The following is a 12017-nucleotide window of genomic DNA, read 5'->3' on the forward strand; positions in this document are numbered from 1 at the left end:
GGTGATAGATTGAGCTTAAGTAAAAGGTAATCAGAGCTTGAGCCCAGGTCCGCCTGGACTATCCTGATTGAGAGTGTCTCACCTGCGATGGCAGCAACTCCACCACCTCTGTGGGAAGTACGATCCTGTCTATAAATTTAGAATCCCTCGGGTATGGCAAGGGATAGGGCAGGGCCTGATGCTTTGTTTAGCCAGGTTTCACAAATGAAGAGGATCTCTAATTTGTTTTTGACTATGAGGTCGTGCACATCCAAGGCGTGTGCCGGTAGGGACCGGGAGTTGATTAGGGCACATAGCATTGGGGAGTCAGTCGTGTTCCGTGTGTCAGAAGTATTTGTGATGCTGGGCAGTGCAGTTACATCTAAGGCAGTAGTAGCACAGGGTGCAGTCACATTTAAGGCAGCATTGGTGCAGGGTGCAATCACATTTAAGGCAGCACTGGCGCAGGGTGCAACCACATTTAAGGTAGTTTTAGGCATGGCACACCGTGTGTCTGGCATCACGGAGCATGGGTTGCAGTCATGGGTGATAATGCTCTGAGGAAGCGGAATGAAAGGAGCATGTCCAGTGACCACACAGTGACCACACATGCCCCCCTGCCCCCAGCCCAGACATCTCCCCGACTATCTTACCACCAAAGTGGCTCCAAAAAGGTCACATTCCTATGGGAAAGCTTAAGTGAGGACCCTTAAAGCTGAACTTAATACAAATACAATTCACTGGGAGGGAGCAAGTCGGGCTGAGGCAGCCCCGGCCCTGCCCAGCCCTGCCACTCCCAGTGTTTTGTAACACTGACTGCTGGCACCATGGTGTCACGGCAGTTGGCCGCCGGCCTGCAGCATTCATTAAAGAAAGGTAACACTTTGGTGTTACATTTCTCTGCAACCGCGGTGGCCTGGCTGGCCGCAAAGGATCTCAATGTAAGTACTTACGTCCAGCCCAGGGGTGGGCTTCAGGAACCGGCCCCAGGGCCTCGCCCACCTCATTGTGATTTCAGCCCGGCCACGGGCCGAATGGCCGACCGGCCAATCTGACCTTGGTTGCAGTCATTACTCAATTCTTAGACCACAATATTTTTTTATGTTGGGGAGTAAATATCAATTCACTGAATCATTGAGTTGAACTTCTCCTTGTCATAATACTGTATCCCTCCCTTAACTCCTCCTATGTTGGCTGTGTCTTTGACCAATGGGTTCTGTAGTCATACACAAGAATTTCTCGCTAAGAGTTCAAGTTCATATGTCCCATCAACATGGAAAGGCAACATAAGTTTGTGTGAAATGTATACAACGATCAGGATTGCCTATTCCTTGAATATAACCCTGCCCACATAAAATGAAGATGATGGTCAGAATGAGTAGAGACTCTGTAATGTAATTAGAGCATTCTACGATTTTTGAAGTATGGAGGTTGTATTGGGCTGGCTGATACTCCCTTGAAATTGTATGTTAACTTGTTTAGAAGTCATTCTTTACACAAATGAGGTTGATACAGGAAATTGGCAACACTACGAAGGGAGACGGAATCGGATCTGAATATAGGTGTGCCACAGAATGTAATAACCAGCTGAGCCTTTCCCTGTCCACCTTCACAAGTCGCATGAGCCTTAATGGTGAAACCCTGAAGTTGATGCCTTCTCTAAAGTGGGTTTATGCAGTTGTGGGGTTCTTAGGAAATGTAGGCGAGTAGAAACAGTTGCATGCAGGCCACCATCACTGGAATGTACAGTCAGATTATTGCTTTTTCAATAATTGTGTCCCTGTTAATTGCAATGTATTATTTAGTCAATTGTCCTTGAAACTGTTCATGATGCAATGATTTGCCCAGAGTCATGCTGGGCTTTAGTGAGCAATAATATGCACCGTCTGTGATTAGCAGCACTGTTTAACATCAAAGAACACCCTTGAATACTTGGTCTGTGCATGATTACAGGCTTACTTTATTGTATAATCATGTTTTTTGCAGTTTTGAATGGAAAACAAAGGCAACCATGTGCTTGATCTCATTCCTTAACAATTACAACTGAAGTCTACAATAAATGCCATACTAAACATAATAGTCTATTTAATTTATTCGGTAAGCAACTTATCAAGAAATGCAGAATTCAACATTTGAAATCTTCAAATCAAATGGGTTGCAAGTAAAATTCCATCTCAGTTTTATATAAAGAACATTTTGACTTGCAGAAATCAGGCTGCCTAGAAGGGCTATGATAATGAATACAACTATTGTCTCTGTGTGGGCCATGAACTGCTAGTGATGGTGAGTACAAGTAGACAAAAAGAGAGCATATAGAATGGAGATGTGAAGGGACAACACTAAAGAGGTACTGTAAAGTAAGGACAATATCTACCTGCAGCACGTGAATATTTTCCAAATGGAAGGTGTTTGACATCTGGCAGCTCAAATTTAAATGTCATTAGAATTGAGGAGGATAAGCTTTAATATTCTCTACAAAACTCCAAGAAAGACCAATTTCAAATTATGCACAAACAAATGCAAAATAATTACACCTTAAACACAGCATATGTACACATTTAAATACACATGACTTGTTAAAGGCTTCAAGTGGTTTAGATAAGTGCCTGGGTGTGTGGTTTATGGTGCAGTAATTCATACGAGTGACATTATAATCTATTACATTGTCTGTCAATTATCAAGTGTTGAAACACACACATATTTGCATTACATGTTTTACTCCGCTGTATGAAGACTGTAAACCATCGACAGCTCAAATATAGGGCTGGTGGAAAAGGTGGAGATTTTCACAGTGACCGAAGAACCACTGGTCCAAATGGTGCAAGGCACTGCATTATCATTGACGTCATCTGTGAAAAAGAGGAATGAAATAGATGGATAACACAATACTTCTAGACAGTAACAAAAATGCACTACACAGCCTTTTAAATTCCATAAGGACTAAATACATTCTCTGTTATGATATGTTAGGAACTACATGGTAAATTCAAAATAAAGTTTGTTGAGTGTACTGAATCAAATAACAGAATTTACTCTGTTGCAACCAAATGTACTGTTTTAACCACTTAGCTAGGTAGAAATAATGCAGTACTTAGGGTGGATCCAGGGCGTGGCCGTCCACCTCCTCCTCAATTGCCAGGGCTGGAAGGGGAATGTGAGCCGCCACATAAGTGGTTAAATTGTTGCACATGCAAAATGCAGGTCGTAGTGTGCTGGGGGTTGTCTTTCACAGGTACAAGCACATCTATAATACACAAAGGGGTGCACTTATAATTGCGTCAGACTCTGCTCTCATTCCCCTGCACCTGGTTTTCCCTGTCACACACCAGGATACAAACATTTTGCCACAGGACTTTTCAGGCCCATGAGAGCATTACTCTGCCACCCAAAATAGAAATGCTCATGCTTTATATAAGTGTTTCTATTTTGTTTATTTACACCTCCCGAAAGGATGCAGAATTTGTTAAAAAATAAATGTCAATCCACTAGCCTTTCAAGACCTATCACTGAAAATGTGCTCACTGACCTCAAGTGGGTAGTGATTTACCCAAACAATCTACCCAATTGGGGTCAGTGATTCAGTGATACAATGCATATTCAAGAGTCGGGAATATGCCTGATGTTTGAATGTGTATGGATTTATGGAGGGGAGGGTTACCAATGCCTTGTGCCTGCAGCCAGCACTTTCTTCATGTTGCAATTCCTCTTTGTACATTGGGGACTTGCATGGTGAAATCGTGGGCACAGAGGATAAGAAAATAAAGTGCCCTCACATTTCTGCCCCCACAGATCTATAAGGAATACACTACTTACCTGTAACTCCTGTTCTCCATCATTGGACTCATTCATAGATTCACAAGCTGTTAGAATATTCCCTGTCGTAAGGCTGGGAATGCTCTAACATTAAGGACAAAGAAACTGTATTCACTTTAGAGTTCTCTTATTGTTGTCTTGGCTCATATAACCATATTCCAATAGATAGGGCCTCTCTTCGCCCAACCCCTGGAGGCCATCTTCAGATTTGTATAGTGCACATAACAGTGCAAAGATGAGCTAATGAGGGGAAGGCAGGAGGTGTCGCAACTGAATCTATGCAAGATACCAATGCTGGAAAACAAACAGGAGTTACATTTAAGGAACGTATTCCTTCTCCAGCATTCCATCTTTCATAGATTCACATGCTGCTAGAATAGATTGGAAAGCAGTACCAAATGCATGGATACACACCCTCATGCAAGCAGGGAGGAGGATGAAGGCCCAACTTAAGCGAACAGGTTACAAAGGACCACTTGTCCAACACTGGATACCTTTGCATAATTTCGTTCTTTTGATTGAGTAGAACTTGGTGAAGGTGTTAGTAGCCGGTCTGCAGCTATCGGACAGTGAAACTCTAGAAGAAGAGTGGCTGTCGACAATACTGCACTTGCAGAATGTGCATAGGGTGGAAGATGCCTCTTAGCCATCTCAACAGATTTTGTGGTCAACCTACCCTGATCCACAGGAATGATGATCAGGCTAGTGACAGTACATCCTTTAACAAGGATGGCTAATTTCCAAGCCCCACCTCAGGTCCCAACGTTGGAGGGATTGGCAACTGAATTTCTAGCTACCATGGCCTACACAAGATCATCAAATCAGTTGTGACCATCATTTTTCAAGTTCTGGAGAGTGATCCATTAGATATTCAAGGTTGTGGTACATTTGTCATCGGTATATCATCCCCAAAGCGATAGACAGAGAATACAAACCAAACATTTGAGCAACACCTCATGTAGTAATGGTTCACTCAAGAGAAGGAATAAGTAAAGCTTTTAACATTAGCAGAGTTCACATAAAACAACACAGTTTGTTCGGCAACCAATCATTCTCCATTCTTTGGATAATATGCATTCCAGCAGAGAATGTTATCTTCCCTGCTTCCTTCCTTCACATGGTAAGATATTAACACCAAACTAACAAATCAGCATCATCAGTGCCCTGTTTGAGGCTAATAAACCATGAAGGCGCAGGAAGATGAGAAAATGGAAATTAGAACTCTGATATAAACTGGACAATTTAGCATGAGTTTCTTTCTAGTAAGAGTGTGAGGATTCTGAACTGTGCCCCGAAATTCAAGACAGGATGCATAGGACCCTCAGTTAATGATCACATGATGAACCATTTGGCAGCAAGACTCATACTACCGTCATAACTTTGCATCATTCCTGTGTTCAATGTGTCCCTCCTCCAACTTCATTCAACCTTGCAATACACATCTCAGAGACCTACATGAACCTCTATATCGTGAGGTAGATCCAGTGCTAGAATTCAAGGCCAGCAAAATTCTACAATCCATATATAAGCAGTCCCAATTTTATTATCTTATAGACTGTGAAGGATTTTGCCCTGAAGACTGCACATGGGAACCAGTTTTAGGTAATCAGCTCCACGATTGATCGGGGAATTTCGCTTTCATCCAAGGAAACCAGAGGGACAAAGGTGGGGCTATTTTTTTAAGCTGTGCACCACACATAGCATAAAGGCCCACCTCTAGGTAGCCTGGTGCAATCCAGAAAATATCAACCAGCACTAAGAGATGTCCAGTGCAAGAAACTGGGAAATCCAGTATTATGCCCCAGAAAGCCTGCGTGCCGTCAAACCATGTGAGAGTGGTAAGCTTACCAGCACTGTTGTTTCCAGACCGGCAAAGTTGTAATGAGGGCCAATATGTGTTATTGCCAACACAAAATAGGAAACCTCCTTCTAACCTCCGATTCTACTAGGATGGAGTAGAGGATGTATAGAGGAGAAGAGAACCTAGAAGAGAAATGGGAAAAGGATCAAAGATGTATGTAGGGGAAGCCCCATGGATATGTCAGTCCAAGAAGGGGAGGAGCCTGTGGAAGTGAAGGAAGAGCCCACAAGTTTCAAAATGGCACAGACATACAGCATCCTGCAGTCGTGAAAGACCACGAGGTGACTGGCATGCTACAGTCGGTAGAAAGGTAGTCGGGGGAAGTGAAGCTGGACTTGTGGCGTCCCGAAACCGAGAAACTGAAGGAACCTGAGACTGGTGGTGTGACCACAGGAGGTTTGTGGTGAACCAAGGGTCCTTGCAACAATGCTGTAAACATTCTGCCACGGCAGACTTGGGACAAGCCGGTACACGACCTAGCAGATAGACATCCAAGATGAGCCAAGGGAGGAGAAGCGGGTGAAAAGACATGAGAGGACAGAGCAGAAGCAGAGGACGCTAATACTCATTGAACGAAAACCCTGGTGACGTTAACCCTAAGAACGGAAGGTAATAAGGATAACGAGAGACCTGGGGTAGTGAATGAGAACCATTATTGCAATGCTCATACTCGTCACAGTCAAGAGAAAGAAAACATAACAAGAGCGAATGAGAATCTTTATTGGAATGCTCATACTCGTCATAGTCAAGAGAAAGAAACAAGAATTAATGAGAATCATTATTGGAATGCTCATACTTATCATAGTTAAGAGAAAGAAATGAGAGTGAATGAGAATTATTATTGGAATGCTCAAACTCGTCAGAGTCAAGAAAACATAATGAGAGTCATTGAGAATCATTATTGGAATGCTCATACTTGTCACAGCCAAGAGAGAGAAAACATGAAGAGACTGAATGATAATCATTATTGGAATACCCATGTCTCAGTCAAGAGAAAGCTAGCATAACAATACCAGAAAGGAGAGTGAATAAGATTAATTATTGGAATGCTCATACTCATCTCAGTCAAGAGGGAAATATTGTGAATTCAGTACAAAGAGAGGTGAATAAGAAATATTCTGGGAGTGACCCAACTCGTAGCAACTCAAACCAAGAAGGCCCAAGTCAAATAGAAGTTCAAATTATAAAAGAGAAATCTGATAACAAGCTGGACATTGTAGATATATATCCAGAAACAGAACCAAGGGAAAACAAAGACTATGCACTATGCATGAAATGAAGAAATAGTCCAGAAGGAATAGTCCAGAAGGAAAAGATACTTTTTGGATAAATTTACCAGCTGAGGAGAAAAGGATCACTCATTATAGAGGAAAGAAAGAGAAGAAACAAAAGACCAAGACAATAATGAATGAACTGTACAAACTGATAAAAGTGGTCACTAGAGACTATCTAAAGATCATCTATTTAAATGTGGATCACAGATAAGCCAACAAACCTTCTCCTGAATTTGAGCTGTTAAAAAAATAGTAGTAGGGTCAGATAGGTTAGAGTCGGACGGTGGACGGTTTCATTTATAGATATTCACTGACGACTGACGAGCCCCTTATCGAGTTTCGTTAGGAAGGGACGCCTCATAGAATAGGGAAAGATGCACATTAATCATATTCTTTAATTAAAATACCAATGAAATGTCTGACCAGAGTTTGTGTCCTTCTTCTGACCTACCACACCCGCTATGGACCAGTTTCCAATTCGCAGACATACTTCATTTGCAACCACATTCACCAGTAATGAATTCAGTCAAGTGCTGGAGGGTTTCTGGTCTCTCTGTCTGTCTGTCTCTTCTCTCTTCCTTCCTTCCTTCCTTCCTTTCTTTCTTTCTTTCTTTTGTTTTTTATTTTTTTATTTTTTTATTTTGTATATAATCTATATTAGATTTTTACAAAAAGGAGTTCTCATGATTACGTATACCTAACAAAAGAGATGTTGAAGTGTTGAAAGTTACATACTAATAGATGTTTAGAACATTGTTAGTGTTTACACCATCCAAAATTTATCAGAATTAAATGGCTTTTCTCGTTAGATGTCAGAAATGTCAGAGATGGCTAATCTTTTCCATAATGATGTTTAGTAGTTTTGCCGTCGGGATTAGCCATCTAGTTTGGGCTCCTGTAATTAGGCGGTTCCACCACATATCTTCATCGTTAATAAAAGAGTTTGTAAACAAGGGACCAAAAAAAACGTCCCTTTCCTGTGCGGTCGCAGGGCAAACCATCAGGAGATGTCTTATGGATTCTGTAGTTTCAGAAATTTTACAAAGACGACGTGATTTCTCATTAGTAGCAGCTCGGATAGCGAGAATTTCTTTTGTAGGAAGCAAATTAAGACGAGCTTTCAGTAGAGTTTTCATTGACAGCTTGCTGGGGTATTTTTTACAGTATTCCATAGGCTCTTTGAGTTTGTTAAAGACGGGTGGTAGATGGATTAGCAGCTTGTTTGATGTTGCTTTTTCATTCGTATTTATCCAATCTAACCACTCCATTTTTGATTTTATTCTTAACGGATTCTCGATTAGTTCATCTTCTGAGCAGGCTATCGCCTGCAGGAATTGTTGCTGAGTTTCAACCCAGTTTTTAAGTAGCTTGTTGTTTCCCTTACTAATTTCTTCATTGATCATACGGTATATTTGAAGACTCTCTGGATGTCTTATTTTTTTCTTTCTTTCTTTCTTTCTTTCTTTCTTTCTTTCTTTCTTTCTTTCTTTCTTTCTTTCTTTCTTTCTTTCTTTCTTTCTTTCTTTCTTTTTCACTCCCTCTCCATTTCTTAGCTTCTGATCGCATCCAGTGTGTCCTTGCCCCAGCCTCCTGTCTAGCCTCTCCCTTGGATTTCAGGAATGGCCAGTCTTCATGGAGTTGGGGAACATTTCTGCTCTCGCAAGATTTACACCAGTGACAATGCAACATAGTCTCTCTTCCTCCTAGTCTCGTGATAAGGTGAGTAACTGTAAGGAGCACCAGGAGCCACTGGGTCAAATGGATGGATTTATTGTTGACGTTTCGGTAACGGGAACATCCACCAGCACACCCTCTCTCCAAGCCAGCCTCACACAATCTGTCACACATAGAACATTCAGCAGCACACTCTCACTGCATCGCACACTTAGATCACTCATCGCCTCAACAACGAAAAAGAAGGAACACTAAAAAGGGCATTAACTAGAGAAAGATAAATATGCATAGGGAAACTGTGAACCCCATGCACACACAAACCTTCAACGAAACCAACTAACCCTTCAACGTGAAACCAAGCAAACCTCAACTACCTCCACGAATGTGCATTAAACTCATGGTACACTCAGCCACAGGACTGCAGCAATTTTACCATCAAAATGAAACGCACTTCAGAGAGGATTTCACATCCCAAGGCTGAAACCCACTGACATATACCGTTGAGCCAAATGGTAGCACACACCCCACAAGACTCAGGCAGAATACAATTCAAATTCCTGCCATATCCTGCAACACATTGGAAAATTAACAAAGGGCGCTGAGGCGAGGGTGACAAAGGATACCATACCCAAATATACTAGAAACCATCTAAAAACCATAAAATTCCAATCAACATACATTCATAGCTCAGTAAACCTACCAGTAAGCCACAAACACACATGAGCACATCGGCAACCAAGAATTTGCATAAATGTGAGTCACCTGCCGTGAGTATCACTCTAAAAATACAGCATTGCCACACAACCAACCATTGCACAAAAGTGGAACATGTAGGCATCCATGGTGGCCCAGTCACTCTGTCTTAAATTCCACAAACTGAAAAGTGAAGTCAAATCAATGCTCAGACACTTAAAAGTAAGGGGAAAATAACATGGCAGCACGGTACATTAGTACAATGCCCCCCACAATGGCTCCACGGTTTGCTTGCCTATGGAGCCCAGCAAGGGAAAACCCCTCAGTGTAGCAGTATCGTAGCACATAGCAGCCAGACCCCCAACCCACAAGGCAGTAAGTAGATGAAAATACGTACAAGTAACTATGGATACAGACCTTACAAAGTCCAAAGTCCAGAACCTCATGCCTGTCAGGGTTTCGATACATATGTAAAAAAAACTTTGCAAGGACATACCAATTCTAAAAGCCCTACTTCAGAAGCCACGACAGACATGTACATACTTGTACACAAGCACAGGCCTTGCATGCGCTAGAAAAGCTGTGCAGTGTGAGCTCCAGTCAGAATAGCAGTAGGTCAGTAGCAAGACCAATACAGTTTTAAGCTGGTAGAAAGAGAAACAAATGCCAAGTCTGGAGCAAAAGTAAGTGGAAGCTGAACTAGTGCATCATATTGTAAAGAACACCTTAAAACATGAATCCTTAAGATTACTTAGTGGCAGAAACAACATAGTGGAAGTATCTCTTCCGCTATGCTTCTTATTCATGGCACATTTAAACCATGTTGTGGTCGGTGATGGCCGGGCCTGGGGGTGTCCCTGCCCAGCACACAATGAGACACACACAAAGTGTAGTATTGGGGATGCGATGACCGTTGGCTGGCTGTTGCCCGTATTTATTTACTTTTCATACGTACGGCATGATGCTTCTCATCATGCCGTTATCGTAGGTTACATGATGACTTCACATCACTCCCCAAATTGGAGAGCAACATTACAAACATTCTAAGAAACCCCAAAAGTGTACTTTCTACAGCATTACAGTTGCTCAGTTCATCGGCTGGCCCATAGATCCTGTGCAGCACGAACCCTCTGAGCTGGGTGGATGGTGCCAGTTGTTGCTGGAGAGAGTAGCAATGAATGCTCTCCATTCGCGCAGGTGCATTGGTGCTAGGGAAGATTGGGTCCTCCCCATTCTCAGGCGGCGGGCTTTGTGCATCGATCAGGGGTGACTCGGCAGTTCCTTGTGGTGGTTCTGTCTCTGGCGGGATCTGGTCGCTTCGCTCTGCAGTAGTCGCAGGGGCCTGCCACATGGTTGTTGGCACTTGTCGGAAGTGGGAGGCATTCTGAGTCAGTCTCATTCCCTCGGGATGCCATCACCATGCCATGGTCCTTGTGCATTACCATCCAGGGCTGCGACTCATAGCTGAGGGCCAGCATTCTTGATGGGGCGCGGATCTTCACCAGAGCAGTGTCTCCGATCTGGATGGTGCTTCCCGTGGCTCGCCGCACTTAGCTCTCTACGTCGATAGGTGGTAGGCTCTAGGTATGGTGGAGTGGGAGTCCTTCTTGGATGGGGACTCCAAACAGGAGCACTGTTGGGCTCACTTGTGTTGAAGAGTGTGGCGTCTGGCAGTATGACCAAAGAAATCGATACATCTCTGGGAGCCATGGTCTGATCCTCATTTGCCTGGGGCCAGTATGACTTCATTCGATGGTGCCAAATCCCTAAGTTGTCAAGGAATGTTTGGAGCTCTCTGCTTCTGAATGGTGGTCGGTTATCACTCTTGATTGTGGATGGAATGCCATTGATGGTGAACATCTTCTCCTAGGCTGTTGTTACTGATGTAGCATCGGTGGAGCGTACTGGCTCCACTTCTGGGTATCTAGTAAATTCATCCACTGCCACCAGAAGATAGGTCTCATTGGCAATGGTGCAGAAATCCACGCTGACTGCATCCCATCTCTGTTGGCTGCGGGGAGGTTTGGCAATCGGTTCTGGGGGTCCCAAGTGATGGGCAGCCTGACATGATGCACACGTCTCTACCAGCGCCATCACTTTTTGTTTTATCTGCAACATCCGTAGCCTTGACTTCAGGAACGCTTGTGTTTTGACCACTCCTTGGTGTCCTTCATAGGCCAGGTAAAGTGCCCTTTCTTCCAGGCTCATGGGTACTACAATCCGTTGTCCTTTTAACATGCTGAATAGGCTTTGTAGCATTTCTTGGGCCTGGGCTGTGCGGTGAGTGATGGTTGTTAGGTTATTCTTCCTCTCCACTGTTAGAATTGCTTCTTTAGTGAGCTAGGAGGCAGGTGTCATTGGCGATCTCTGCTACCATCTCGTACAGGTGCATTGTCTTTGGCCGGGCGCATGCAGTGAAGTGGCAGATGTGTTCCTCTGCTTCTCGTGCTGCTTCGCACTCTTTTGGGGTTGCTGGTCTTGGGTGCCATGACAGGAAATCAGTGGGATTTTCGGCTCCTGCTCAGTAATGGACTTCCAAGTCGAATTGCTGTAGCTGTAGCATTGAACGTTCTATTTGTGCAGGGGGGTGAGCGGCTGATCCTTTGAATGTTGCCACTAATGGCTTGTGATCGGTGAGAACCTTGACTGGGTGACCAATGATGTACACATGAAAGTGTGTGCACCCCCACAGGATGGCAGTGCTTCTTTATCAATGTGTGTGT

General features: G+C 43.4%; 1 protein-coding gene across 1 annotated transcript in view; it reads right to left on the reverse strand.

The window, feature by feature from the left end:
* Positions 1 to 1915: 1915 nt before the first annotated feature.
* The window catches only part of OVCH2 (ovochymase 2), a 1298878-nt gene continuing 1288776 nt past the window's right edge, over positions 1916 to 12017 (reverse strand). The window contains exon 24 of the mRNA XM_069623602.1: positions 1916 to 2828. Within this exon, the coding sequence (XP_069479703.1) occupies positions 2695 to 2828 (134 nt within the window). The 3' untranslated portion in view covers positions 1916 to 2694. The remainder of the gene's footprint in view (positions 2829 to 12017) is intronic.

Source organism: Ambystoma mexicanum, chromosome 11 (assembly GCF_040938575.1).
Source record: "Ambystoma mexicanum isolate Mex_15411 chromosome 11, UKY_AmexF1_1, whole genome shotgun sequence".
Classification (NCBI taxonomy): domain Eukaryota; kingdom Metazoa; phylum Chordata; class Amphibia; order Caudata; family Ambystomatidae; genus Ambystoma; species Ambystoma mexicanum.